Here is a 27537-nt window from a genome sequence, read left to right as displayed (position 1 = left end):
TACACCAAGAAGTGGAGAAAAAGAAAGTTTATTTTCATTCATTTATCGTGTGATGATGCACCAGAAGGCTTGTTTCTTCATGCTGATACACGATATTGCAGACCATTGACCTCCGGTTCAAGCAATTGGCTGCACATTGCTGCTTCAATCTCTTTAGCTTGCAGTTCTGCTTCTTGTTGTGTTGATGAGGAGACCTCCAGATAATACTTGATTTTGGGTTCTGTTCCGCTCGTGCGCAGCGTGAACACGCATCCATTCTCGAGATAGAATGTAATCATTTGTGCTGAAGGAGAGACAGGCAATGTTGGGACACCGTCCTTCTTTGAGGTGTCGTAGCCCAGAGTTAGATCACGCACATTTGTCACCTTGTGAGGTCCGATGTGAGTAGGATATGTGGGTTTGTGAGAGAATCGACCTGTTTCATCATTCTGCGGCGAAGCGCCAAATCGCATTTTGTTGAAGATCCTGTCAATCGTCTCTTTCTCATAGCAAATAAAGTAAGAGTTGGCAGACACAAAATAGCCATACTTCTTATAGAGGCTGTCAAGGTAGCCTGAGATCTTTACTCCTTTCTTATAAAGCGCAGCGGTCATCTGAGCAAAGCATCCTAAAGCACTAACACCATCCTTGTCGCGGACAATATCCCCCAACATGAACCCAATAGCCTCCTCATATCCAAAGATGACATTGTAACCTTCCTTCTCCAGGTCGATGGCTCTGTTACCAATCCACTTGAATCCAGTGAGAGTATCTTCCCAATGGATGCCCTCAGTCTTTGAAACTTTGGCCAACATATTGGAAGAGACTGTTGAGCAAAGCATTGCAACCTTGGCTATAGGAAGGACATGCGGACAAAAATAAAATTATAATCATTAGTCATCCTGTAGCATGTAGCGTTCTCAAACAACCCTGTTTGAAGAAGATGAAGTTGAAGTTGAAGAAAAAAAAAATACCATCACTCTTGCCAGATGATCGCCAATTTTCGAGAGCATTGCATGCAAACATAGTTCCGATCTGATTGCCAGTAAATAAGATCCATTCTCCATTGTCCTGCTTCTCTGCCACCGTGAATCTATCCGCATCGGGATCATTTGCAAACACGACTGTAGCTCCAACTTCATCAGCGGTCTTGAATGCCAATGCAAGTGCTCCTTTTCCTTCTTCTGGGTTAGGGAAAACAACTGTAGGGAACTCTGGGTCCGGCTCAATCTGCTCCTTCGTTGGGATCAAAGGCTTAAATCCGAAACGTTCAAAGACTTGCTTTGCAAATGGGTAACCGACTCCATGCATCGCAGTGTATACAAACTTAGTGTCGGATGCTGCATTATCTTCTTTGGCAATGCATAGCTTCTCAACCTGGTCAAAGTAGGCAGGAACAAGCTTATCTGTAGGGTCAATAAGTGCTGGGTTTTCAAAGGATTTGTAGTCCCAAACCCAGGGATCCAAGTTATCGAGGATCATCTTGGCAATACCCTCGTCATGAGGAGGAATAATCTGGCATGCATTTCCCCAATAAACCTTGTATCCGTTGTCCTTCTTGGGGTTGTGCGAAGCAGTAATCATGATACCGCAAGCAGCATTCAATGATTTGACACCAAAGGGCACCATAGGTGTGTGGACTAGATCCTTATACGCATAAACCTTGACGCCCTTGGAGAGGAACACACCAGCTGTGAGGCGGGCGAAGTCGTTGGAGTGATGACGATGGTCATGACCAATGACAACACCACGCTCCTTTGCATCCTTAACATGCTCCAATACATATAGACACAATCCCTGTGAGGCCTGGATGACAGTCAGGTCGTTCATGCGAGAGAACCCTGCTTCCATTGAAGCACGTAAACCTATTGTTTGACAAGATATGAGGAGATTAGAGATGAATTAGTTAAAACATAAAATTCCCTTGAGGAATCTGCCTCTTCTTTAAAGTTGCAAACGCAAGGACATCATACCAGCAGTGCCAAATTCGATGTGGTTTCGAAGACGAGCCTCCAACTCTGCATTGTTGTTGGTCTCAAGTAAAGTCGAAATCTCCTTGCGGGTCTCTGGATTCTAACATTAGAATGTTCATGAAATTGTCCATTAAAAAAAAAGTTTAAGGGACGGCATTATAGCCTCCATGAACAATCAAGACTGAAACATCCTGATGCTGTACCTGATCAAGACGCAACCATTCCTGTGCGAGTTCAGTGATGGAAATCCTGGATGCCATGAATGTTTTTTTTTTTTTTTTTTTTTTTTTTTTCTTTTTTACTTTTTGCGAAGGCGAATGGAAAGAAGTTTAGAAATGTGAAATAGATAAGGCGGTTGAGAGAGAAAGAGAGAATAGAGATCACTCCCCCTTTATTTGTCTCTCCTGTCTGTGTGCGCTATTTTCGCACGCTACTTCATTAGTCTATGGATAGTCCATTTCCCATCACGCCTCAGTCCCTGGTTCTGTTCAAGTGCCGAGTGAATACCCTGAAATGGCAAAAAAAAAAAAAAAAAAGTGGGTCCAAATTTGCGGGGACATGTCGTTCTTACAACCGATATTTGGAATACCCCTCCATAGTCCTAAAAATGGCGGTGCCTACCTGAATTGAATATTTCAGAAAGAGCCATTTTATTTTATTTTATTTTATTATATTTTATTAAAAAAGTTTATTTTATGTGTATTCTTTTTTTACTCTATTACATACGCTCTACAAGACGGAAGCCAGCAAAGACAAATGGGTAGTTGGACTGATACCAGTTTCTGAAGCTACGGCGTTCTGCGACCCTTGGATGGGTTGCCCAAGATGCACCGAGAACGGCCATATGCTTCTCATCAAAAAAGTCGCTTGAATATCCAGGATACAGCTTGGAGGTCTCAAATGCATCTCGTTCTACCAATGGAGCAAAAGGTGTGCAAGTCCAGTCCCATAAGGCTCCAGGGCCACTGAAGTCAGCAATGGTTGCAGTTCCAGTAGAGATAGATGACTTCTGTTCATTTGGCGCTGGATACCATTGACGGAATCCATAGTTTCCAAGACCGGTCCTAGGAGCAGTTGATTGCTTCAGTTTCAGGGCGATGGAGAGCTCATGCTCTGTAGGAAGTCCGTAATTTTGAGCACGTTGTTCAGAAAGCCATGCAATGTAACCCTTAGCCTGAATTTGAGAGCATGACACAGGCCAATCTCCTGCTACAGACATGGGTGCGGGTCCATAAACGGTCTTAATGAAAATGTCATCCTTGATTAGCCAGGAAGCCGGAATCCGATCATCCTTCTTAAATTTGATGGAGTCATCACTTGTTGCTTGTAAATATGTCAGATACTCCGTATTAGTCACTTGACGAGACTGGATCTTAAAAGTTGGTGGTGGTGTTCTAGTCGTGACCAAGGGATGTTCGTTGTCCCAGCCGAATTCAGACTGAAGATCGCTCTTCTTTGACCCAAAATCTTCTGCTTCTGAATCATCATGACCAAGTGTGAGGATAGCCTTATCCAGCTGAGAAGGATCAATAGTAATCCAAGAAGCAACAGGGGCCTGTGAAGGATTTGTAGCGTTGGTAGTAGATGCCTTGGTAGTTGACCAAGACGCAGGAAGTGATGGAGGAGGGAGAGTGTTGGGTGATTGAACCAACATGTACATAAGGGTTTCTAAGTGCATTACTTCATGCTCAAACGCCATGAACAACACACGGGCTAGCCGGCGGGTCATGGGATACTTCTCCTTGTTGTCCATAACTGCAAACAGTCGTTTCCGGACGCGATCGCGGAAATCAATGATGGACTCGATTTCAGGCCAGGTATCTGGCACTTCTGAATGGGCATGGCATTTGGTAGGATCATCCACATCAGGATCAATGCCTCTCTCAAAGATCAAATTGAAATACTTGGGCTCAGAATATTCTTCATTAAGCACCCTCGAGAGCTGAGTGTCCAGAAAGACAGGGATGTGACCCAAGTAGAAAAGGAAGGGATGACGCAGCGCAATGGGTTTCTCCAAGAGCATCGATGGATGTTGGATCATCGACATGGTGATCAAATCCCAGGACTTCCAGAGCTCAGTCCATTCCTGCTGCGAAGGGCATGCAGGTGATGACTCTGATGTCGCCTTGAAATAGAATGGGGTCTTGCGGACAATATGAAGATCATATCGATTACTGGGACTCGTGAACTGGGCAATCCTGGTCATCTCAGTCTGTTCAAAAAGCTCTGTCGTCTCTGCAAGGGACCATTTGTACGAATATTCTACATTGATAAGCTCATCTTTTACAAGTGGAATACGACTTTGTCTTTCCATACCCGACTCCGTCGTCTCTTTGTAAACGAGCTCGTGGGCCTCTTTCACTTGATAGTAAGCCTCATGACGACCGAGCTCGGCATTATACTGAGCGAAATATTGGAACTTGTTGCGGTCGATAAAGTCCTGCTTCAGTATGACGTTGATATGGTCCAGGCCATTCATTATAAAATCGCGGGTAACACCCTTCGGGTCATTGTATGCGATAGTGATTTCTTGCGGATCATTACGACGATCGATCCCAATGATCCAGTTATCACCAACATTGAGCGTCTTGCGATAGGAAGTAATAAACTCTTGTGCCTCTACCCGGGTCAGATTGCCAATAGATGAGCCTAGCCAGACAAGTGTTTTAGGAACGTCTGATCCGAAGGAACTAACAAAGGCCAGACCTTCTTCGTAGGTACCCCATAGGCCTGCGGTCTTGACATTGACGAAATTACCGAGAGATTTGAGCGACTAGTAAGAAAATACAGGAGACGGACAAACAGAAATGTTTGTAAGTTAGGGTCAATCTGGGATATCCAAATATTGACATAAACTTTATAAACTCAGGCAATTATGCAAACTGTGGTTGAAGTGTCCCATCCATGCTTGAATGCTCACAGAGGTGCATTCACACACATGCACCGCAAAATAGGTGTCAAAAGAGACCCGAGTGCATAGGAGAAAGATGGTTCATGGCCTCAGTAACACGCATAGAAGGCCAAGAAGGATTGGTTTCAGTCTGGAATACGTGCGAAAAATGGAAATATAATTTTAAAAAAAAAAAAAAAAAAAAAAAAAAAAAACGGGGCCAGTGCCTAGTCCCACGTTCGCTTCAAAGCACTGTTGCTGGCCCATATACGTAATCTTTGGCTCTAAACAATCGATACAACAATGCGATCATGCAAGGATGGCTCGGATAAATAGAGCAATTGAGCTGGGCTGACACAAACGCGAAACCACACGCACGTTCATGGGTCCTGGACCAAGTTGCAAACCATAACTACAACAAATAAAAAAAAATAGCGCCTCATCCGTCTCAAAAAATGCAACAAGGACCGTGGGAGCCTTGAAGATTTAAAAAAAGGGACAGACAATGGAAATGGATGGAGCAAAATGGAGTAACTTGTTTGGGAAATAAATAGAACAGCAAATGGCTCAGTTGCTTTATCCAAATGGAAAAGGGGAAAAGGAGACAATTCAACTGCACTACATATTCAATGGACATTGATCGTAAAAGGGAGGGATGCGCGAAATACACATGAATACATGAGCACTTTTTTTAGTCCAAAGATGGCGTCAAATGACGATTTTTTTTAATTTTTTTTTTTTTTTTTTTTTAAAGCTCACCTTGGTCAATTCATCCAACATCAGGTCAAGCGCATAGTAGCGAATGTTCTTGCGTTTCCTCTCGAGCGCATTCAACAACAGCACTGTCTTACGAAGAGAACTATCAATTACAATACACAATATAATTTTTTTTTTTTAGTCTGTCATTCTGGTGTAATGATGTGTGAACGTGTTTCAAAATATAAGATTAACAAAGTGATCGAATAAATTCAGGGATGGACAATTACCCTGCACCAAGCTCCACAACAACACTGTTGTCTGGAATGAGCTCAACAATCTTATCGCCATCGCGCTCAAGGATGTCGATCTCGTCCTGTGTGAGGTAATACTCGTCCAAATACGTAATGTCGTCAAACAGCTGTAGGCCACGATCATCGTAAAGAACCATCGTGGGAATTGTCTTGGGTGCACCAGGAGCTGCAGGACAAAGTCCGGATATGATCATCTTTGGCAGATCAAATGCCGGAGCTGATTCGGCTGCCATGACGTTGTCCTCAAGATCTGAGACACTGCTGTTGCTGTCATTCTCAAGAGTATCATCTCCAGACGAAGCTGCATCCATCATACTATCCGAGTCAGAGGATGAGGATGGGCTCTCTGCACGGGCATCAAGTCGAAGCTCGACCACGTCAGCTTCCTGGTTTAGCTCTTGGGCAGCCGATGGAGGACTTGGGTACGTATTCTGTACATTATTCTTGCTGGCTTGCTTGAATTTGTCAGGCCCTTTTGCGGATGAACGAAGATCAATGATAGTAGGAGAGTGCGATGTGTCAAAGTTTGGAGACAGTGGAGAAATGGGAGAGGAAACCATGGCTATAGAATATATTCAAGTAAATTGCTCAGGAGTGGTATAGGACTGCTAGGTCAGGTTTTTAAAAGGTGTTTGGGGGATAAAAAGGATTGTCTAAGGATAAAAAAAAGAGAGAGAGAAGAAAGTGTTGATATTTAGATCGAGGTATTTATTCGAACGCGTGCCCTGATATTGATTTCTCGGTTAAGAATTATTGAATTATTAGAATTATTAGAAGTAAAAAAAGGGTCCGTGTAATATGCCTTTGCAAACATCATTTGACATCATTCTTATTCTGATGGCTATTTATCCATGTATAGATGTTTATCATTTATCCTATTTATTCTATTTATTAATTTTCAATGTTACAGATCGCTTGCTGGCACAGGTTACCATGCATTGATCAGGCCGTGTTAGAAACTACTCAATCCCTAATCACGTTGACAAGTCCATATTCGAATACTTCAGTCTTAGGTTGTCCCACTTTCAGTACAAGACACAATGTTACAGCCCATTACCTCAAAGTAAACTAACGACGACTGCGCGTCTTGATAACAGTAAACCAAGACGGAATGTAGTAGAAAGCATTATTGATTTTAAAAGCGCCTTGCATCCAGTTAGTGTTTTTTTTTTGCGACAAAGCGCAAATAAATAAATAAAGGTAAACAAGGGCCACAGAATAAAAGCCAAGTTAAGCACAGTCTGAGGGGAAAAAAAAAAAAGCGCATGTCGAGGCCGCTGACAAATCTGAAAGTCCCTTTATAATTGGACCTTGCTATCATCAATTGACACTTCCTGCGGCAATTACAAGCCAAAACGAGGAAGTGAAGCAAGCACTGCGCAAGGTCGATCAATCAATGATCAATGTCAATGGATAGAAAAAAAAAAAAAAAAAAAAAAAAAAGAGCCTTGATCTCCGCAGTGTTCACTTTTAAATTGGTGGCGCACATCGCCAGATGAAGTCTGCGCAATAAGAAGGATCTTCTGTCGATCATTTGGATGCACATTATCATTTACTGAAGTCTTGTATGTAGCTCCTTTTTCATTCCGTGGCTTTCCATCGCGTTAGATCCATTCTCTTACAAAGCATTATGGCGAACGCGCGTCATTTTATCTACATTACGCGGTAGATGCAAAAAGAAAAAAAGAAAAAGCTTTATTTTCATTTGACTATCACATATTCAAATTTTATGAGATAAATTATTGATAGATTGTGATGGGAATCATTTACACATGACAGTCAAGTGAGACGAGGGTCTGTGTTAATGAGTAAAGCAGTAAAAGCGCGAAGAATTGACTTCAGGTCCAATGCAGACAGTGGCTTTTTTTTTTTTACTTTTATTTGACATGAATAAACTTCAAGCGTAATTACATTTGAGTTTGAGGAGATTTGGAAGCAGTTGGCAATTATCCTTTATCGGGTTAGCCTGTCATGCTGTTCTAAATGTCTGCTTTCTCTCTTTCTCTTTCTCTTTTTCTCTCTCAGCACCACTCCAGGTACTAAATCTAAGGTCTTGAACTCCTTTCCAAATCTAATGCTCGAGGTATAGGTTGTGAATTCCTCCGTTCCCTAACATTATTATTAGAATTTACTGTTTGATGATTTTGACCACTCACGGTGACCAAACTAATGGCACTTCCCGGTATTGTTGACGAGGTGCCTCCCCCTCCGCCTGATCCTCCGCCTCCGCCTGTGCCCCCACCATCATCTTCATCAAAAGGAGCAAACGTCCCTGGTTCCTGTTTCTTAGTCCATCCACTCCTGTACCTTTTCAGTGCGAGGCCTCCTACGGTGGCCAAGATGACTACTCCGAGACATACAAGAGTCCAGTTCCGCCAAAGGACAGCTCTAGAAGATGATCCATCCTCAGAGTCGGATTCGGCAGACGCTGGAGCTCCAAAAGGAGGAGGAGGATTGGCTCCTATGACTGTCGTCGGTGGTGGTTTTGTGGTCGTTGTAGTCGTCAAGGTGAAACCGGGAAATAATGTGACATTAGCAGTTTGATAGGCGGGTATTGAAATGATTGATCCATTCCAAACTGTTGTGACGATGTGTGTCTCCGTTGCTGGAGGCCATGTAATGCTTGTGTGTGTCGCTGGCATTTATTGCGGAAAAAAAAAAAAAAAAAAAAAAAAAGCTTTCGAGGAATGTCAATTATGTTTTTAAGTGGGCGTGGTCGTGTTAAAATAATAGCCAATTGTTTTGCTGATTGGTAGCCAAGTAGTTAAAAAAAAAAAAAAAAAAAAAAAAAAGAAATGTCATGCAAACATGTAGAATAAAAGAAGACGAGAGAAAGGAGAGGAAGTGGAGGGGAGTTGCTGGTGTTTCTGTTTCGGTGGTTCCTGAAATAATAAGACGAGTTTTTTGCTTTTTTCTTTTCTTTTTTCCTCTTCTTTGTTCTGAATATAGTTGCAAGTTGTTTTCTGAATGCGTTGAGAGGAATTGAAATTGACAATCGAATAGAAGGGCAGTCAATGAATAGGATAGAAAAGGGGAGGGAAATGAATTGGGCGAGTGCAAATAAGTGAACGGACGTTAAGCATTTTCCTTTCCTCCCATCATCCCATCCATGCATAATAAGCCACCAATCATAAGACATGAATGCAAAAAAAAAAAAAGCGCGGAGGTGTGTTTGTTTTCCAACAGCTTGTTCGCTCATCTTTCTTCTTTACTTTCTTCATCTCCCTCGCCTCATCCACTTCAGACTATTGCAATGGCTCAACCTGTTCGCTCCGTCGACCGCCGTTTTACCACAACCGCTTTTACTTACCCGGGATATCATATTGCAGCCTGTCATGGCGTAGTTCGAGGGCAAGTTGCGTGATATCCATAAACAACTTTTCATTGGAATAGAGGAGAATAAACATCTTGTGGGCGTTGTTTTTCTAAGGCTGTTGGATCTTTTTTTTTTTTTTTTTTTTTTAAAGTTACTTGTTCCAACAGCCAAAAACAATATCGGCAATATCGAACATTCCTCTTTCTAATTGACATTAATGTTTCTTTCTATAACATCAATAGGCTGACCGTTAGGAACCCTAATGTAATGGACATTTTAAAAAAAAATTTAACCAGAGAATAATAATGCTGGGACGCAAACACAGCCCCCCCCCCCCCCCTGCACACCCACGTTGACACGTGTACTCTTTCTTTTTTCTTTTTTTTCTTTTGTTGTTGGCAAGGCCGGAAAAGCAGTGATTGGTGCTTTCGCGTCTCTGGCTGGTGGTGAGAGCTCTACTTATATCGAAATGGCTGAGAAAGCCCGAGAACGTGCCTTTCTCAGGATGCTGGAGCATGCTGCCGCGGCTGGTGGAAATGCTGTCATTGGAGTTCAATTTACTGGCCAGGAGATCATTCAGGTAATTTAGATACACACGTGAAAAATGAAAAAAGAATACTGCTTTATGTTTTATTGCATGAACTTTACAAACTAAGCTAATAAAAACTAATGGGCATTTTTATCAAACTCATGATATGATAGGGGTAAAATTCAAGGCGTTTTTTTTTTTTTTTTTTTTTTTTTTTTTTTTCTCAGGTTTAAATCTTAAACTTCTAACGCGTTTCTTTTTTTTTTTTTTTTTTTTTTTTTTTTTAGAATGACTGAAGTCATGGCCTATGGTACTGCTGTCACCTTGGTTCCTGCTCAGCAAGTTGTTCCTCAACAAGCCATGTCACCCCAACCCATCTACAACGCTTCACCTTACTCACAACCAGCTTCGCCTTACTCTCAGGCGCCCCTTCAGCAACCCACAGGATCTATTCAAGTTCAGCAGCAGCCCTTTTCTCCACCCAAGAACTAAGCTGGTTACATTTCCTTCCTTTTTATCAAGGACGAGTAGTAATTAGTTAATTAATTAATAAAGTGGTAGTAGTAGTGGTAAAGAGAAATGTATTTTCTACTATTTCTAAATGTCAATATGTTTTGGAATGGGTCCTACATCTACACCAATTTCTTTTGCTAGCTGTTTGGCTCTCTTGATTCTGAATTTTTTGCTCTGCTCCCACCACTTACCCGCCCCATTCGTCAAGCGTGTAATCATGTTTGCCGCCTGTCCTTTCGTTAAAGGCCTATGCTGAGCTTTGAGTTGTCTAATCTTCTCCTTTGCCGCTGGATCATCTACTTCGGCCTCATCCTCATCTTGGATTGCGTCATGGTCATATCCTAGTTTGCGCAAAAACCTCAACTGTGATTCACTTGCTGGTTTCTTGCGCCATCGGGCATGTCGTCCCAAAATATCGGGAAAGTGCCCAATGTTCTTGGCGACCCACGTATCTACTCCACGAAGGCAGTCCTGTAATGTGTCAGATTCAATAGGCAGCATGGTTGCTTTAGTCATAAAGTGCCTTGACGGACCACCCTCTTGATTGTTATCATCGATGCCTTCATCCTCCATCCTCTTCTTTGCGGCAGCTGCAGACGCATAATAGTAATTCTTTTGAAAAGGCGATGCAGCATTTTTATCCACCGCTGGCGCCATCATCACGCGTTTTTGGCATCTAAACAGACCATCCTCGGGTGATTTTTCAATCTTGAGCGATAGTGATTGGACGTTGAGCACAAATGTATCTGGTCCTACATTCACCCACGCATTAGGGGACATATTCCACAGACGTTTTGGCATTCCACTACAGTCGTTCAAGATTTGATAGGGATTTTCATATTCCAGCACACGAATACGTGCCACCTTGTGACCTGTGATAGGATTTATTGACTCCACCACTTCTGTCTCTTCTGAGTACTGTGCAGTTGCAGCTTGGGCGATCTCAGTCTCAAGTGTGGTGATCTGCTCCTTTTGGAGAGCATCGACATCCTCTTGACTGCTAATGGCCGCTGTTTCTACAAGGATTCAAACATATTATGTAAAGATTAATGAAAATGATATAGAGGGTAGCTTTAATTGTGATGTTCGTCAGTATTAAGTATACAGCATAATATTGAACTTACTATTAGCTATGGCACTGGCATCTAGTCCAAGCAATGTTGGTAGATTAGCAAGGCCCTCGCCTTTGACAATGTCCACAAAGTCCAAGACGTGGCAGTCTTCTTTGCCAGGATGTAGCCTCATACCACGGCCAAGCATTTGTAAGAAGAGAACATTTGATTTTGTAGGTCTCGCCATCAAAATACAATCAATTCCAGGAATGTCTGAAATAGAAAGGTAATGTTAAGGAAACATGTGCTTCAGTTAAATACATTGGAGTACATCAACTCATGAGCAAGCACAAAGCTCTGTACGGGATCATACCTGTGCCCTCGGTCAAGATACCACAGTTGACGATTATAGGGAACTTTTGTTCACGGAAATCTCGTAGTAACCGTGCCCGCTCTTCGTCACTTGTATTGCTAGAAACCCCTCGTGCGTCGTATCCATATTTCCGAAACGTTTCTGCAAGTGTTTCTAGGTGAGCAATGTCGACAGCGAATACAACTGTCGACTTGCGTCCCGCTAAAATTAACGACAGCGAGGTTAGTTGATGGTTGGAGATATTACCGGACCAAATTAAGTCGATTCGCAATAATGAGCACGATTTGGCTAAACAATATATGGGCATATCCATTACCGCAGTATGTCATGTAGCTCCGGACAACGATGTCGTTGCGAATAGGGTCATTGACTTTGATAGAAAGTTCTTTTTGCGCAAAATCGTCCCCCCTAACCTTAACATCTCGTAAATCAAACTCGGTTTGGATTGCTGATACACGAAGGCCACAAAGCCTAAATAAAGCAAGCAATCAGCATTCCATGTGATAATTTCATAAACTCAACCATTCAGCTCTAGATCACTTGAATACATTCAATGATGGAATCCGAACTAAAGCTCATATTACCATTTGTCTTCAATCATAGTTATGAAACCCTTGTGATATGAGATGTAATCAAATGCGCCTCGGAGCATTAATCCATCGTGACGCCGTACTGTTGCTGAACAGCCATAAACGAAGATGTGAGTATTTGGTGTATGTGCTCCGAAATGTTCCAGAATCCTGATGTATGACTCTGCAGCTGCATGATGAGCCTAGCATTGTTGGCCCCAAACCATAGAAGCGTGGAACAATTGTCAGCCACTAGCCATTATTCAATGCCAAGTCTTGCAGTCAATATGCGAAAAAATGCACTTGCCTCATCGATAATGATGCACTTGAATTCTTTAGGATTATACTTCAGTATTCGTGGTGTCCCAGCTCGTCCCAGCGTAGGAACGCTAGCCACAATCACATCTGCACTCATATCTGCACTACGCTTTCCTTGATCTATTGAGACAGTCTAATATGTGCGTTTTTTTTTTTTTTTTTTTTTTTTTTTTTTTTAAAAAAAAAAAAAAGAAATCATTCGATCGTTGAGCTATTTGGTAAAAAATTGAGGATCTTAAATGGCTTCTCGTAATCAAATGTTACCAGCCCTTCGCCATTGCGGAGAATATGTGAGCGGGTCTGTTCTAAAAGCTCCTGTCGATGAGCCAAGACTAATGTCTTGTTTGCACCTGGGAATGGCGCGGGAACTTTTTTCATTAGGTGTGAAAAAATGACCTGTAGATGAGTATAAATTGAAGAATAAATAAAAAAATAAATAAAAAAAAGGCTTTCATGTAAGTTTCTATGCCTTCAATTCACTTTCTGAAGAACAATCACCTCATATACTGGGCATTACCGTTTTGCCACTTCCGACAGGAAGTGAGACAATCTGTCGCATAGTGCCCTTTTGTAAATTTGAAAGGCATGCGTCGATGCATTCCTGTTGATAGGGGCGCAGTTTCGTTGGCGTAGGTGGGCTTATTGGCACCATGGTAGCAATAGGCTCTTCCGCTACTTTGATTGATTTAGATGATTTTCGAGTCCGAGTCGCTTTTGTCTTCTTCGCTGGCTCATCAGCAGTGACGACATTTGGTTTGTTGGCTATCACCTTCCCTTCTTGATCATGAACAGTTGATTTTTTGTTGCGGGTGGACTTTTTTATTGTTGCCGGTGCTGGTGCTGTTGCTGTTGTTGGCGCTTCTTTTCTGGGTGAGATTATAGTCCTTTCAGTCAGTACATTTTTCTCTGACTCTAATTCGGTCAGAGAACTTACACGGCTCTTCCGTGATATCCGAGTAGCGTTAGGAGAAGGGTTCGTCCTTACAACATTATTCTCATTCTGAGCCAACAAAGCTTCAGTAGTATATAGTCTAAAAGTTGTCCTCGGTGCTGGTAAAACTCCACGCGTTACTTGTCCCAACGCCTGTGCTCCTCGGTTGACACCCGATCCATATTGTAAGTTCTTCTGAGTCGAGACACTAAATAGGCGAGCCGAGCTATCCCCATTCCTAAAACATTGATGAATCCGTTGAATGCGCAACATTGCACGTTGTTGAAATGAATGGTGGCAAACTTCTGTAAAGAGTAAAAAGGGGAGAAATATAAAAAAGTGACTTTTTATTGTTATAGCCCTCTATTGTGATACACCAATTCCAAACACGGCCCAACTTGTCACAAGTAGCACAGACCACACCATTATCCAAAAATGCGCTTGTCTTTTTTTATACTGTGGCACATCGTCCTCGCCACTTTCAATGTGTACACCGAATCGATGCTCCCCACTCTCTTCGTCCGATTCGTCTGAGGAAGACGAATAATCCTCGCGCAGACGATCGCTTTCATGTCGTACCCGGTCATGGCCATATATTATATCTCTATCGCCATCTTGGTCGCGATTTCGAGCTGCAGGATATTGGCTTGATGATGGTGATTGTGATAAATTATTAACTACACTTGCTCCCATCCTTTGCTGAGCAGCGGGTCGAGGGGATCCAGGGTCCTTTGTTCCAATTTCAGTCATTGACATCTCTTCCGCATCCGGCTCGTCCTCTAACTCAAAGATGGGCTCCATAGTCATAGCTTCCAGGACTTCGTGGCTCCTTCGCCGTCGCCTTCGGTTCCTTCTTGAACGTTTCGACGGGACTCGACTTGAAGACCCATCCTTGTTATATACGCCATTGACAAGGCCTGTCTTGCCGCCTTCTCCATCAGTCCAATGGTAATCGCCCCACACAAACACTGAGCATGCAAGGAATAATACAATTCCTACAAATAGAAATAGGCCTAATAGTTGGATGTCTTCGCGCTCCTGCTGTAGTTTGTCTTCTTGAGGCGGGAAAAAGTGATGATAAAGGCGATCGAAAAAGCTTTCGGATATTCCCATGCCATCTTCTTCGACAGCCGTAAAATCTTGCATCATCCCTACAATGGTTCCGAACAGAGTGGCACCAATGCTATCAATAGAACGATGTAGTCCCAGGCCTGTAGGAACATGTTTTGTAAGCACAGGCATACTAGTGACAATAGAGAGAGTCCCCAGTGACAGAGAAAGCGCGAATAGGAACATGGGTATGGTTGGGGGAATGGCGTAAGTCGTGAAGGGTACGAGAAGAATAAGGTGTGTGCTAATGATTAGGCCCGCTGTCACTAAAAGTAACCATGCACGCTTTCCAACATTATCAATGAATGTTCCAAGGAAAGGATAAATAATCGGAGGAACTGCCAAGATAATTGAGGCTTCCCAGGCTGCTTGTTTGTCGTCAAGGTCGTAGCGATGCTTTACGATGTTACTATAGATCACGATTGTTTTTTTTTTTTTTTTTTTTTTTTTAAAAAAAAAAAGAAGGGACGCGTGTCAGTCTGTACGTCCTCAGCAGTGTTTTTCAATCTGCTTTAATTTACTGCCATCAGGGACTGTACCTTGCTTGATGCATGAACGGGTTCCAGCTTGCCCCGACCAGGAAACTGATCGTCAGCAATGACCACAATAAAGTGGAGAACCCATATACTTCTCTCCAGCCAAGATGTGTCCGTTTCTCTTTCAGTAGGATCGTAATTTTGGTCATAGTGTCGGCGTCCTTCTTCGGTTTTTTAAGAAGTAACAAAAACACAATATTCATCACCCATGCAATTACGGATATAATCAATGCTACTACGAAGGGCGTGACGAATCCAAAAGGCTGTAAAGTACTTAGAGGAACCGATGTTGCAAGCGCTAAGAATCCTGCCTTTCATTTCGAAAGATCAAACCCCGCCACAAATAAGAGTTCTGTGAGCTTTTTTGCTTTTCTGCTTTTCTGCCAACAGCCAAGATCATAGCTAAAAAAAAGACGGCCAGTCAGTATGCCGTACCACTTTTCCACTAGTCAACCCCAATGCCAAGACAAAAGCAAGGTTATGCTTCCGGAAATACCTAACCCAAATAGTTTCTTGGATGATAGTAATAGGGGCTGCTCCTAGGCTGTATTATTTCATACGTTATTAAAGGTTGTGGATAGATAATAAAGCGTATAAGCATTCATTTTTAGTGCCAGAACCATCATTGCTCCAGGTTATGCAATAAAAGCAGTTAGAACTCCTTCACCAGGCCTTATTAACATTATATGCAACTTGATGTCATACCCAAATAGACAATATCCTATAATCATGGTTCTGATAGAGCGCGTCCAGCAACCCAAAATCGCAATAAGCTGTCCTAAAATGACAATCGAGGTAAATGCGATCGAACTAGGCCCTGTCCCATAGCGCTCGATTAACAGGCCTCCAATAAGTGGGATAAGTGTGGGGAACAATGTTAACGATGACTGTAATAGTGAGAATTGTGTGTTGGTAATGTTCATGTTCTACAATAAAAAAAATAAAAAAAAAAAAAAAAAAAAAAAAAAAGGATTTGACCATTAGCAATCTTATCCTATAGAAGCCTACACATCCACACACATAGTAAGTAAAGTTCATTTATACCTCCTTGAGCACATCTTTCAGTGGCCCTGTGATGCGCAATGTAAAGTGAGTTGAAACACCAAGCACGACTGCACAAAAGAACGCCTGTATCCTAATGGTCCAATCTTCAGTGTCCTCTTCGTTTGATTTTTCATTACTTCTGTCATGATCCTGTGAATCTATCCTAAAAATTTGTTGTTGACGAAGATGTTCGTCGAACTCTCGCTCTGATGGCCTAACTAACTCCTGGATCTCTGATGCATGGGTCCCTTCACGCTCTTCATCGTCCTCTCCGTCCGGGCCCCCTTGTCCGCCAAAAGGTGACTGGTCTGCTCCTGGTGTGTGTGGTGGGTTACCAAGACGGTATGCCGGAGAGTCCAGTACCTCTGAATGAAGCGGCTGATAATCAATGCCTCGATTCTCGGACATGACGAGAAAAGTTTAAAATGAATTTTGAAGTAGATGCGTGGTCAAAGATGAAGCATTCAGTGAAAAAAAAAAAAAAAAAAAAAGGAGTGTTTGTGACGCTCTGTTTCACAAGCAAAGGATGTAACATGTCGCAGGATCAACATGTTCTCCACATAGGCCTACAGACACAAGGCACTTGGCTGCTCAAGGAGTTGATTGATAGCCAAGGCTCCAATTGATCATACTGAGAAATCATACTGGGAATCTGGACTTGTCTAATGAATTGCGCCATCTTTTGGACTATCTGAGAATGAAGGATCCTTTCCTCTCTACCTTTCATTCGTCATTCTCAGCTCATTTTTAAATGACTCTGAAAAAGTCACCATAAGAAATGGTCACCGACAGTTGTTCAGCATCGTAAAAGTAAAATTGTCTCGGATGAGATATTTGAAAACATTTATTATCGCATAACGTTTTATCATCACCTTTCTGCGAATTAATGAGAATGGGATTCCTCAAAAACAAAACCGAGATTTAGAGTTTCGTCGTTTACATGTACTTAGGGCCCTTAGATCATGTTGTTTATTAGCTCTTAGATGAAGAAGAAAATGCAAGCGTAATCAACCGTCTTCATTTAATCTTATCATACGTACGTGCCATGCACCTGTGTGTTCACATTTGTGGAGGTTGGTTGAGTCAATGACAAAATAGTTTATATTTATGCGCCCCACGATGTCTTTGTTGACGCTCCGCGTATTCGGTACTAAAGTGATCAGGACTGATTTTACTGACTACATATTGGAACTAAACACATGTAAGAACCTTTACTGAGCATTGTGTTCTAACTGCATCTAACGTAAAGGTTACACTGTATTTTTTTTTACAGCAGACATGGGGAAAACGTAATATTGAACGGGATATTGTTTATCTATGACAAGAACAAGATTCAATCACTTTTGTACATTTAAACAAAATGTGGTATGTGTCCAAGACAATTTATCATTGCCCACTTGATTTGAAAACTCCTTGGTGCAAGGAAAAAAAAAAAAAAAGAAGCTCACAAATACATTCATATTTCCTTCCTCGGTCTTTGTGAAGTTGTGCGTAGATGTTTATGGGTGTAGAAAGGAAAGATGGACAGGGAAGTGCCAGTACATGGTGTATACATGGAGTGATCCCATTGTTTGTATGCAAATGTGTTGATTTGTGTGTGAATGTGAATGTTCAAGGTTATAATATGGTGAGCCGCAGCGATATTAAGAGAATAAGAATAATAGAGTACACATTATGATAGAATTGGCGAGGGCTTGTGTATTTATCCGTTCTCTGCCGTATCCTTGCTCCAGACATTTTCTCTTTGTTCCTCGTTCGCCCTACCCCCTTGGTCGTTAGATTCGCACGGAAGTATTGGAATAAAATATATAATTGTTATTATGCTACTGAGTGCTATTATGAGTGAGATATAGTATAATGAATTGCCTGTATATGACATATAATAGGTTCACCAGCTTGGTCTAGTCCCAATCACTGTTCTGTTATATTATTTATTTATTTTTTTGTAGGAGGAAAGGGATGGATCTGTGTATGAATGAATGTATGTCAACCTTGTCTGCAAGCCAAAAAAAGGACATTGTTGGAGACAGCAGCGATTGCATACAGCCAGCAGTAGTGGATTTGAATGAGACGAGCCTGCAGAAATAGCACTCACATATACCACACATATACACACACAGGAAGAACGAATCACAGTGCACTCTCCCCTCTCTTAAAATTTTTTTTTTTTTTTGGCTCAGTTGAATTGTGCATGTGTGTGGTGCGGTGTTGACTACGATCACATATACACAATTCATACAATCTACAGAATAGTTCAACATAGTAATAAAATACTCAATCGAAGTCAGTCAGTTTGTGAGTGTAAGAAAAGTAAGAGAAAGTAGGAGTGCAAGTAGCACAGTGTCGAAAGATCCTGTCCAAATAGAGCGCAATAATGTAACTATAGTCTCAGTATAGGTCACGCTGGTACAAATGCCCCTCGCTCAATTTTTGCTGGGCCATCTGTCTGCTCTCTCACAAAAGGACAGCCAAAACCCGCATTCCCCCCGCTGAATTTTTTTCTCTCTTCTCTCTACTACTTCCACACTCTCTCTCTATACTACCACATATACTCACTCCACTCTACTCCCAAGGAAAACTCCATATTGTAAGTAATCATATCCTCCATATGCTCGTAATATGTTAAACAACCACAAGACACAGGCTTGATTTTTATTATCGCCAACTAAAGAGGCGATCGAGAGGAGAAAATTCATATCCATATCATTCATCCTCACTGCTGGAACGGACCAAGGCTCATCCCCATACCCGAGCCACCATCCCTCATTCTCATCTCACTTTCTCATCCCTAACCCGTCATAAAAGGCTAAATAAAAAAATATAAAAAGACAGACAGACATACATATACACTCCTACATCCACTCCCACACAATATTTCGGAGCTTCTTGCTTCACACAAAAAAAATCAAATATTGCACTTGGAATAAATAACATATCCACGTCAATTTTGCAAACATGCTTTTGCGTGGGTGTCTGTCTGGTGACGGGTAAAAAAAAAAAAAAAAAAAAAAAAAAAACTGATCTGGGAGCTGAGATGACTGACAAACCAAATAAAAAATAAAAAAAATTGACTATTATAGATAACGCATAATGCCCAAGGTCGCAAAGAAAGACGCCAAAGTGTCAAAGCGTGGCAAGAACGAGGAAGTCAAGAAGAGGAAGAGAAAGGCCAAGAAGGACCCCAATGCTCCCAAGAATCCTATGTCTGCCTACCTCTTGTTCTGTGAGGAATGGCGCGAGAAGGTGAAGGCTCAAAACCCTGATTCATCCTTCGGTAAGTCATTCAGGATCCATCGTGAAATACGGTGAAAAAGCAAAAAAAAAAAAAAAAAAATAGCCTTTTTTTTTTTTTTTTGAAGTATAGTGAATAAGGCTTTCTAACTGAATATGTGGCTGGCTGCATATGTTCGCTGACGCGTTCATTCCTTTTTATTTTTTTAGGTGAGATCGGACGTCTTCTCGGAGAGCAGTGGAGGGCATACACTGAAGACCAGAAGGCTGTAAGTTGACCCAAATTGCTTAAATCCGTTTTGACTTTTTTTTGTTTTTGTGACGCGTCGCGTGTTGCTAAATTTTTTTTTTTTTTTTTTTTTGCTTGTCAAAAACAAAAATTAGCCTTACGTTGTAAAGCACGAGAAAGCCAAGGCCAAGTATGCCACCGAGAAGGCTGCCTACGATGCTAAGAAGGCCCAGGATGACGAGGAGGATGAGGATGAGGAATCTGATTAAATGAGGAGGTTTTCTTTTTTTTTTTTCTTTAACATATACTTTACGAGTTTATTAGTTTATTCAACTTGTTCTTTCTCGCGGTGGAGAAATATCTCTATCCGATCCCTTCTTTCTTCGTCTATTTGTACGGATAGAAAACGTTGTACTATTTTCTTTCTCATCTTGTTGTCTTCATTAAAAATATTGCCTTCATATCAGATAAGATCCCATTATGCAAGAAAAAACAAAAACATACATATCACACATCTACGTTATGTGTTGGTCACATGATCTAGATCCCCTTTTCCTAAAAGGAAAAATCATTTTCGAATTCATGCGTTCATTTTTTTTTTTTTTTTAAACTTGCTTTGTTCTCATTTCACAACAACAATAACAACAACAAAAAAGAAACATTCCTTTCCTTTTCAAAATGTCATTCCGGCTTCCGAAGAGTACCATGATTACCATTTTTCATGACCCTACCTGCAAGCTCTCAAAAGAATCCTTGCGGCTTCTGAAGAGAGCAGCTATTACACACAAGTTTGACGTGGATGTGGTTCAATCAAAGAAGATCCCTCCAACGCATGCTCAAGTAGCTGATATTATTCGCTATCTCGGCAATGGATCCGAGGCAAAAGGAGCATCGTTGATTCTCAAGGAGGATGCTCCAAAGGTATCCACTATTAAAGAAGCGCAACTGGCTTTGGATGGTAAACCAGGGTTATTAAAGAAACCGCTGATCGTCGACTGGGATAATCGCTTCGCCATTGTTGCAGATGTAAGTATACCGTCCTTTAAAAAAAAAAATAAATAAATAAATAAATAAAAAAAAAATAAAAAAATAAAAAAATAAAAAAACTTTGTGGCTATAAACCCATGCACGTTTGATCATCGATTCATAAGTCTAAATTCCTTTCTTCTTTCTCTTTATTAGCCACCATCATTGGTCCAAACGTTTGTCGATCATATCAAAGATAGGAGATAATTAATTTCAATAACAATCATAATGATCACATTAATAGAATAATAGAATAATAGAATAATAATAATATCAATTCAAATATTTCAAATTAATTTTTGTTTTATCAAAGCAGCTTAATACAAAAAACTCTATACTGCATGGAAGACACCAAGGAGACCCATGGAGATGCCCTTCATGAACCCAATCTTGTATTCGCCAGGCCTCAGTGTCTTCTGTAACTCATACAATCCTTGTCCTATCTCCTTCATCGGATCAGGCATAAACCCGCCCACCAATACGGGCCTAGGCGCCGTTTCTCCCTTCTGTACATTAAAGATCTTGACGCGGATGGTCTGTGTAACACCACTTTGAACGCGTGCTGTAATAGGCTCCATGATTGAAAACGAAAACCCCAGTACATCATACGTCTCCATCATGGGCATTGCGTTTGCCCCACTACCATTATTCACGATCTTGTACTGCAGAACGTTGATTGAGTGACCTTCAGTGCTAGTCGCAGGCATTCCATAGACCATCAGTGTCCCGAATCCTGGTGTGGGGCAAATACATTTGATTGTCATGATGATACCCTTCTCATCTTCACGAGTCCAGTGACGAGCTGCCTTGATTCTTTCGCCTGTAGTCTTCCAGTCCAGGTGAGATGCCATGAACGCAGTTGCTCCATTCCATGCTTGTTTCTCAAGCAAGATTTCAAGCTCAAAGTAATCATTATCTGTATACACCGTGTGCGTGCTATTCACTCCGATTGGGACAATACCCAGCGTCCATGAATCTATCATTCGGAAAGGCAGCGCGCGATACACATCCACATGAATAGGTGGGTTCAGAAATTGATCTTGTGGTTGATTTGGCCAATGACTATAGATTAACCACTCTGGGCGTATCAGGAAGTACTGTGGTTTAAACATCTTGCTCATTCCCGTTGTCGGATCATCTGCTCCTGCACCCCATGTCGAATCAATTAATAGGCATTCTCCTGAAATCGTTACCGCATTCCACGCATGTCCTGCACCCAACGAGTCACCTCCAACCTCGACCCCATATCCACGAGCAACACCCGTCACCTGTGTCACACCCAACTGTGCCGGAGCCGCAAGAGCCATGAAAAGATTTGAAAACCCTGCACAGACTCCAGTCTTGGTTCGGAGGACGGTCTCGGCAGAGTTATCGCCAAAGTTACCGGATAATAGTCCCTTCATGTTATACTCAATATTAGTAGCGAGCCATGTAAAGATCGTCCTCAGTTGTGCCACTTGGTCACCTTGGAAGGGCGATGTCAAATAGTAAGAGAGTCTAGCAATGCTTTCCTCTTCGGACCGTGGACATGACCTGGCATGGTCGTCCATCGCTGAAAAATCTGCTAGGCTTAGATCTAGTCTCTCACCATTGAATTCTGGTGTAAACATTGGTGAAGTTCGATTGAGTGCACTGACAGCATCTTCGCCTGACTGAAGCTCAATCAATGACGTGCATGATACTGAAGCCTTTTGTGAAAAATGACTGGAAAACCCGTTAACTGTGGTTGTTGAGGTTTGTACGCTCGAGAAAGACTGTGAGGATGAATGATGGCTATGTGTCGTAGTCTGCTGCTGCTGCATTTGCTGTCCAGGGCGCTTTGGTAGAGGGGGACGCTGAGGTAACTCTGGTCGCCGAGGCAGTTCTGGACGTTGAAGAGGTTCGGGGTGTTGCAGTGTTTCAGGACGTTGCGGCAGCGTAGGGCGTGGAGGAGGAGGGGGAGGAGGAGTTGGTTTTTGTGATATAGTTGGGCGCCTTTGTGGAAGAGATGGTGGTATAGGTGCTGGGATAGGAAGAGGCGGCTCGATCTTGAACTGCGTTTGTTGCACACGCTCCGCTGTCTGATCATCACGAACTGGAGTAATGCAGGGTAATCTTCGTGGTTTGGAAGGTGGCAAGGGTGGGTGTGGAGGTGCAGGTGATTCTTCATTTAGATGTAGCTCCTCAATCTTCTTCAAAATGTTTGATCCCGACCGGTTAGGAATAGGTGATAGTTTGTCTCCCTGCGTTGACTCTGACGACCTTGGAGTAACTGGGGATCGGGGCACGGCGCGTTTAGGTAGAACTACACCGGTTGTCTGTGTGACGGAGGACGTGGTTATTGATACTGGTACTGGCTTTGGAGATGTGGGTGTTGTGTGTTTTAGTGAATGAACGTGTGTTGAGGGCACAGGGACCAGATTTTTCTGATATCCATTCGTTACTAAGGTTTGAGGTGATTTTGAAGTGGAGATGACTCGTTTCGAAGATTCGAGAGGTGTTTGAGCAGAATCTGAAGAGATATGACTTGAATGCTCGGCTGGCGGTTTCTTAGTAGAATTCAATCCAGCTCGCCTGTTTTCCAGTTCAGCTAACCAAGGTACAGCAGGCATAGTCGTTGAATGTATCGGAGACATTGGTGCGTTATCCTCCCTTGGCCCTTGCTCTTGCTCTTGCACCTTCACTGGTCCATGCTCCTCTTCGTCTTCTTCATAAATAGAAGAGGTATGTTTTTCAGATGTTCGGATTGAATTGACAGAAACCATGGATGACGGACGAATGATTGGTGGTTTGGCCAGTCCTTCAATAATACTGAGACGACGCGGCGATGGTACTGGCGCAATCCCGGTTGGGGTCTCAGGAGTTGTAGGAGCATGGAGAGTTTTCTCATTATCTTCGCTTTCGATGTGGGTATGAGATGGTGCTGGGATAGAGGGTATAGGTCGATTGGGCTTGGTAAGAGAGACAACAGAGAGCGGGCGTGGTAATGACCGGGGCGGCGGTGCTATGCTACTGTGCTCTCTACTGGTGGGTGGCGTTGGTGGTGGAGGCAGCGATCGCTTTGGAGACGTAGCTGCAGCCTGGGGTAATCGTTCATCATCAGTTGTTGTAGGGAGAGATGGTACTGGTCGTTTTGGTGGTGTAGCTGTTGATGAAGGAATAGGGGGTGGTGGAGGAAGTGAACGTTTTGGAGCCATGATCAGATCGCTTTTCGGGTGGGGTGTAGAACTGTGCGTGAATGAAGACCCACTGTTGTACATTGTAGTGGTCGTGCCGATACTGGAGAAGCGACTCATAAAGTCAGGTAGTTATTGAATATCAGTCAAGATTTTAATGGGATGCACAGTTGCCACGTTTCTGAAAGATATTAAAATAAGAGTACAGAAACGAGAGAACGAATTGAACTTCCAATGGAATGAAATGAAGTAAAAATGAGTAAATGAAAAGAAGGAAGGATGGCCCAGGACAAAATTTATTGCGGTTTTTCGTATCGTACATAGATTTGATACACCGATGCGGGCGAATAAATGAAGAGGCGCCACCATATGTATTAATCCGCCAGGGAGCCCTGTGCGACCTTCACACATCACTGTCATTGTTGAGGATCTCATGTGACAACGGGTAAACCTTCTCTTTTTTTTTTTTTTTTTTTTTTTTTTTTATTTCAGGTCAAAGGGTGGCAAAGTCAGTCACATGATCATTGTCTACTTACCTTGCATCCTTGCCTTTGGAGGAGCGTTAAAGTTTTGCCTTTTCCACCACTCGAAGCAACGACTTGACTTCTCGTTTTCTCCACTCATTCCTTTTTTTCTTTTCTTTTTTTTTTTTCTTTTTCTTTTTTTTTGTTTCTTTCATCCACAAGGTCACCGTATCTATTTCACCTCCTTTGAATCATGACAGCCCATAGTGAATCTAGCCCTCTTTTACATAGCAAACCCAATGCCAACGATACACCCTATACCCCCTCCACTTTAACTTCCTCAAGTACTGTGGTTTCTGCTTCACCTGAAGCTACTAAAGATAGAACTACAGCAGTAGCAGCAGCTCTACAACGCCATCAAGAGACGAGGGGTCTTTTTTATATGACCCTTTCCGCCTTATTTTTCAGTTTTATGTCCCTGTTGGTCTCTCTGACCGCGAAGACCATTCCTTCTTTTGAGATTGTTTTCTTTCGAGGTGTTGTGCAAACATTTCTTGGTGTTATAGCCTGTCGATGCCTCAATGTTTCACCCTTTGGAAATAAAGGCGTTCGGTTTTTGTTGTTCTGTCGTGGATTGGCAGGATCCTGTGGATTGGGGTTTTTCTTTTATGCGTTGAGTGTCATGCCTCTGGCAGATGCGACCGTCATCTTCTTTTTGGGACCTGTCTTCACGGCGATCTTGGGTAGGATTGTTCTCAAAGAGCCTTTCGGTCCATTGGATATGTTGGCTTCTGTGGTTTCGATGATTGGAGTCATCTTGGTCGCGAAGCCCTCAGTCCTGTTTCATCAGGATCCAAAGAGCTTCAGCGACAATAGTTCGTCCGCTGTCATGATGATGTTGCTACAGAGACAAGGAGAAGATCATCATCGACTCTATGGTGCTTTGGCTGGGATTTGTGGAGCAATGTGCTCCGCTGTGGTAAGTCATTTTTACAATAAAAAAAAAAAAAAAAAAAAAAAAAGGGAAAAGGGGAGATTCCAATAGCACTAATAGTAAAAAAAAGGGTCATTTAATATGCTATGCTGAGCTGGATTTGTCAACACACAAAATACGGCAGGCACTAGCGGATCTGGCGATGCAAAAGACAAACCCAATCTTTCTCCGAAACAAAAGCAATTCTTTGATCTGCATACTGCGCAAAAAAAAAAAAATCCGACCTCTTTTCTCTCTTGATTTCCTGTACATGTATTTTTTGCACATCAACATGCATATTTTCCCATGACGTTCGGACTTTTAAGCATCTTGCGGGATCTGAAGGTCTCCTGTTAACTTTTTTTTTTTTTTTTTTTTTTTTTTTCTCCCTTTTTTTGTTTCCTTTATTTAGGCATATGTGATTGTTCGCAAGATTGGAAAACAAGGTGCCCATTCCATGCAACACGTCGTCTACTTTGGTGTTGTGAGCTGCTTTGTAAGCATGATCGGTCTATATGCTCTCCAAGGTGGCTACAAAGCACCACAAGGTACTCTTGTGTGGACAGGCATTATCACCCTCGGTGTCGTTGCATTTATTGGACAGGTTCTTTTGAACTCGGGGTAAGTTTTTTTTTTTTTCTTTTTCTTTTTCTTTTTTTTTTATTTTTTATTTTTTTTGAAAAATGATAGCGTGTACAAACACGAATCTTAATTCTAATACGATGACTTTTTTTTTTTTTTTTTTTTTTCCTAATGTTCAGCCTACAATTGGCGCCTCTGGGACCAGGAACTTTGATGCGCATGAACGATATTGTATTCGCATTCATATTCCAGATCACCATTCAGCATGAAAATCCCGATTTCTTCAGCGTCTTGGGTGCCTCTCTCGTCATGCTCTGCACCGGCGGTATGGGTCTCAACAAATGGAGACTCGAAAAGAAAAGACAACAACAACAGCAATTGTTACAACAGCAGCAACAAGAGCAAGAGGCATAAGACAGTCATACCTTCTTGATGATTGTTCATATTTATCGAGTATACTTCTAGCTTTGTTTAGACAATGTATATACAATAGAACTTTTTTTTTTTTTTCTTTTTTTTTTTTTGTTTAGATAGATTACGTTTATGTTGTTCAATAAAAATATACAACAGGTTAGACCAAAAACAATAAAAAAAAATGGCGGATGAAAATACAAGTGGAGGTTGATGTGTTTAAAAAAGGATGAAAAATGAATGAATAAGTAAATGAAGCTGGGTAAGTGAAGGAACCCTCGTCTTTTTCTTTTTTTTTTTTTTTTCTTTTTTTTTTCTTTTCTTTTCTTTTCTTTTTTTTTTTTTTTAATGATTTTGGCCAGCTCCAGCAATCTTGGCCCGGTATTGTGCAACGAGCATAGCATGTGCCTGCTGCTGCTGCTCTATCGACATCATCCCTGTGGAAATACCCAGTTGAGCTCCCGCACTAGTTTGCAATGATGGTGAAGTCACACCTGCTGCAGCCGCAGCCGCAGCAGTTGTACTCAGATCCAAATTGGACCAGTCCCCATTAAACATCGCCATCGGATTCTGCACTCCTACTGTCAGTCCACTAATACCTCCAGACCCACTTCCCAAAACATTTTCAAGACCAGTCATCACGGTTGGCCCAAATGGTGCTGCACTCATCATCTTGCCATTGGTCGTGGTCATGATGGGAGGTTGTTGTTGTTGCTGCTGCTGCTGCAGCAAAAGCTGCTGTTGTTGATGAAGGAACTGGATCTGTTGTTGCTGCTGGGGTGTAAGAGAGCTATCCATGCTTTGGATTTGCTGCTGACGCTTCAGGTAGGCCATGATTGCCTGTTGCTGTTGCTGTTGGAGTTGCTGTTGCTGGAGTTGCTGTTGACGTTGTTGCTGCTCATGAAGTTGCTGTTCCTGCTGCTGACGGCGACGGTTCAACATATCCTGGTACATCAGTTGCTGCGCACGCTCCAATGTTGCAACGCCTTGCTGTTGTTGAGAGAGCGGCAGAGTTGTGAATGCATAAGGCAATTGAAGTTGATTGGTCTCCAACCCTGCTGTTATTGATCCTAGACCAGTCTGCATCTGATCTTGCTGCTGCGATGATAGCCTTTGTTGCTCTGAAACAGCTTGTTGCTGCTGCTGCTGCTGCTGCTGCTGCTGCAAGATACTTTGAGAGGATGGGTATCCCTGATGACCTGTATTCGAATGCTGCTGTTGCTGCTGTTGTTGTTTAATCTGCTGCTTTTGCTGCTGCTGCTGTTTTTGCTTAGCAGACAAGGGCCGTGCTGATTGACTCTCTGCATTTTGTGCCTGGGCTGC

At 42.2% G+C, this 27537-nt stretch overlaps 10 protein-coding genes across 10 annotated transcripts; 4 read left to right on the top strand and 6 right to left on the bottom strand.

Annotated features, from left to right (window-relative positions):
- Positions 1-13: 13 nt before the first annotated feature.
- Positions 14-2227, bottom strand: BCR41DRAFT_335626 (hypothetical protein). Its single transcript, XM_022021997.1, has 4 exons — positions 2156-2227; positions 1953-2052; positions 954-1844; positions 14-832 (listed from the first exon to the last, which is right to left on the bottom strand). Exons 1-4 carry the CDS (start codon positions 2210-2212, stop codon positions 78-80), a joined length of 1803 nt encoding a protein of 600 aa, XP_021882127.1. The 5' UTR covers positions 2213-2227; the 3' UTR covers positions 14-77.
- A 422-nt stretch (positions 2228-2649) lies between these two features.
- BCR41DRAFT_352206 (hypothetical protein) lies at positions 2650-6522 on the bottom strand. Its single transcript, XM_022023918.1, has 3 exons — positions 5829-6522; positions 5602-5701; positions 2650-4725 (listed from the first exon to the last, which is right to left on the bottom strand). The coding sequence occupies exons 1-3, from the start codon at positions 6410-6412 to the stop codon at positions 2671-2673; spliced, it is 2739 nt and encodes a 912-aa protein (XP_021882126.1). The 5' UTR covers positions 6413-6522; the 3' UTR covers positions 2650-2670.
- Positions 6523-7769: 1247 nt separating this feature from the next.
- On the bottom strand, positions 7770-8540 carry BCR41DRAFT_45389 (hypothetical protein). The gene has a single exon (XM_022030852.1). The coding sequence runs from the start codon at positions 8492-8494 to the stop codon at positions 7898-7900; it is 597 nt and encodes a 198-aa protein (XP_021882125.1). The 5' UTR covers positions 8495-8540; the 3' UTR covers positions 7770-7897.
- A 492-nt stretch (positions 8541-9032) lies between these two features.
- Positions 9033-10272, top strand: BCR41DRAFT_352202 (putative heavy-metal-binding-domain-containing protein). Its single transcript, XM_022023917.1, has 4 exons — positions 9033-9203; positions 9411-9432; positions 9572-9748; positions 9983-10272. The coding sequence occupies exons 1-4, from the start codon at positions 9106-9108 to the stop codon at positions 10187-10189; spliced, it is 504 nt and encodes a 167-aa protein (XP_021882124.1). The 5' UTR covers positions 9033-9105; the 3' UTR covers positions 10190-10272.
- Positions 10273-10294: 22 nt separating this feature from the next.
- Positions 10295-13174, bottom strand: BCR41DRAFT_304346 (P-loop containing nucleoside triphosphate hydrolase protein; the record flags this gene model as incomplete). The annotated part of the gene is made up of 9 exons (XM_022020757.1): positions 10295-10749; positions 10897-11220; positions 11350-11535; positions 11636-11836; positions 11952-12106; positions 12220-12394; positions 12508-12655; positions 12787-12918; positions 13040-13174. 9 exons carry the CDS (start codon positions 13172-13174, stop codon positions 10295-10297), a joined length of 1911 nt encoding a protein of 636 aa, XP_021882123.1.
- Positions 13175-13809: 635 nt separating this feature from the next.
- On the bottom strand, positions 13810-16609 carry BCR41DRAFT_352200 (major facilitator superfamily domain-containing protein). Its single transcript, XM_022023916.1, has 5 exons — positions 16144-16609; positions 15805-16025; positions 15535-15643; positions 15103-15410; positions 13810-14972 (listed from the first exon to the last, which is right to left on the bottom strand). The coding sequence occupies exons 1-5, from the start codon at positions 16549-16551 to the stop codon at positions 13817-13819; spliced, it is 2202 nt and encodes a 733-aa protein (XP_021882122.1). The 5' UTR covers positions 16552-16609; the 3' UTR covers positions 13810-13816.
- A 2624-nt stretch (positions 16610-19233) lies between these two features.
- BCR41DRAFT_370130 (high mobility group box domain-containing protein) lies at positions 19234-19872 on the top strand (the record flags this gene model as incomplete). Its single annotated transcript, XM_022026509.1, has 3 exons — positions 19234-19417; positions 19585-19643; positions 19759-19872. 3 exons carry the CDS (start codon positions 19234-19236, stop codon positions 19870-19872), a joined length of 357 nt encoding a protein of 118 aa, XP_021882121.1.
- Positions 19873-20223: 351 nt separating this feature from the next.
- BCR41DRAFT_421568 (hypothetical protein) lies at positions 20224-20873 on the top strand. The gene is made up of 2 exons (XM_022030048.1): positions 20224-20629; positions 20786-20873. The coding sequence occupies exons 1-2, from the start codon at positions 20282-20284 to the stop codon at positions 20834-20836; spliced, it is 399 nt and encodes a 132-aa protein (XP_021882120.1). The 5' UTR covers positions 20224-20281; the 3' UTR covers positions 20837-20873.
- Positions 20874-20941: 68 nt separating this feature from the next.
- BCR41DRAFT_352195 (hypothetical protein) lies at positions 20942-24069 on the bottom strand. The gene has a single exon (XM_022023915.1). It carries the CDS (start codon positions 23902-23904, stop codon positions 20962-20964), a length of 2943 nt encoding a protein of 980 aa, XP_021882119.1. The 5' UTR covers positions 23905-24069; the 3' UTR covers positions 20942-20961.
- Positions 24070-24501: 432 nt separating this feature from the next.
- BCR41DRAFT_335616 (hypothetical protein) lies at positions 24502-26302 on the top strand (the record flags this gene model as incomplete). Its single annotated transcript, XM_022021996.1, has 4 exons — positions 24502-25123; positions 25169-25227; positions 25634-25842; positions 25983-26302. The coding sequence occupies 4 exons, from the start codon at positions 24502-24504 to the stop codon at positions 26215-26217; spliced, it is 1125 nt and encodes a 374-aa protein (XP_021882118.1). The 3' UTR covers positions 26218-26302.
- Positions 26303-27537: the final 1235 nt, after the last annotated feature.

Source organism: Lobosporangium transversale, assembly GCF_002105155.1.
Source record: "Lobosporangium transversale strain NRRL 3116 chromosome Unknown BCR41scaffold_15, whole genome shotgun sequence".
Lineage (NCBI taxonomy): Eukaryota > Fungi > Mortierellomycota > Mortierellomycetes > Mortierellales > Mortierellaceae > Lobosporangium > Lobosporangium transversale.
This window is presented reverse-complemented; position numbering and strand designations above follow the sequence as displayed.

Coding starts and splice junctions, on each gene's coding strand:
- BCR41DRAFT_352206 (XM_022023918.1), bottom strand. CDS start 6,412: ATGGTTTCCTCTCCCATTTCTCCACTGTCTCCAAACTTTGACACATCG. Junction 5,702..5,828: donor GTTGTGGAGCTTGGTGCAGG/GTAATTGTCCAT, acceptor TGTAATTGATAG/TTCTCTTCGTAAGACAGTGC. Junction 4,726..5,601: donor TGTTGGATGAATTGACCAAG/GTGAGCTTTAAA, acceptor TTTTCTTACTAG/TCGCTCAAATCTCTCGGTAA.
- BCR41DRAFT_421568 (XM_022030048.1), top strand. CDS start 20,282: ATGTCATTCCGGCTTCCGAAGAGTACCATGATTACCATTTTTCATGAC. Junction 20,630..20,785: donor GCTTCGCCATTGTTGCAGAT/GTAAGTATACCG, acceptor TCTCTTTATTAG/CCACCATCATTGGTCCAAAC.
- BCR41DRAFT_45389 (XM_022030852.1), bottom strand. CDS start 8,494: ATGCCAGCGACACACACAAGCATTACATGGCCTCCAGCAACGGAGACA.
- BCR41DRAFT_352195 (XM_022023915.1), bottom strand. CDS start 23,904: ATGAGTCGCTTCTCCAGTATCGGCACGACCACTACAATGTACAACAGT.
- BCR41DRAFT_352202 (XM_022023917.1), top strand. CDS start 9,106: ATGGCTCAACCTGTTCGCTCCGTCGACCGCCGTTTTACCACAACCGCT. Junction 9,204..9,410: donor TGTCATGGCGTAGTTCGAGG/GCAAGTTGCGTG, acceptor TAACATCAATAG/GCTGACCGTTAGGAACCCTA. Junction 9,433..9,571: donor TGACCGTTAGGAACCCTAAT/GTAATGGACATT, acceptor GTTGTTGGCAAG/GCCGGAAAAGCAGTGATTGG.
- BCR41DRAFT_352200 (XM_022023916.1), bottom strand. CDS start 16,551: ATGTCCGAGAATCGAGGCATTGATTATCAGCCGCTTCATTCAGAGGTA. Junction 15,411..15,534: donor GGTTGACTAGTGGAAAAGTG/GTACGGCATACT, acceptor TCGAAATGAAAG/GCAGGATTCTTAGCGCTTGC. Junction 14,973..15,102: donor CCGTTCATGCATCAAGCAAG/GTACAGTCCCTG, acceptor CGTGATCTATAG/TAACATCGTAAAGCATCGCT.
- BCR41DRAFT_335626 (XM_022021997.1), bottom strand. CDS start 2,212: ATGGCATCCAGGATTTCCATCACTGAACTCGCACAGGAATGGTTGCGT. Junction 2,053..2,155: donor AATGGTTGCGTCTTGATCAG/GTACAGCATCAG, acceptor TTCTAATGTTAG/AATCCAGAGACCCGCAAGGA. Junction 833..953: donor ATCATCTGGCAAGAGTGATG/GTATTTTTTTTT, acceptor TCCTTCCTATAG/CCAAGGTTGCAATGCTTTGC.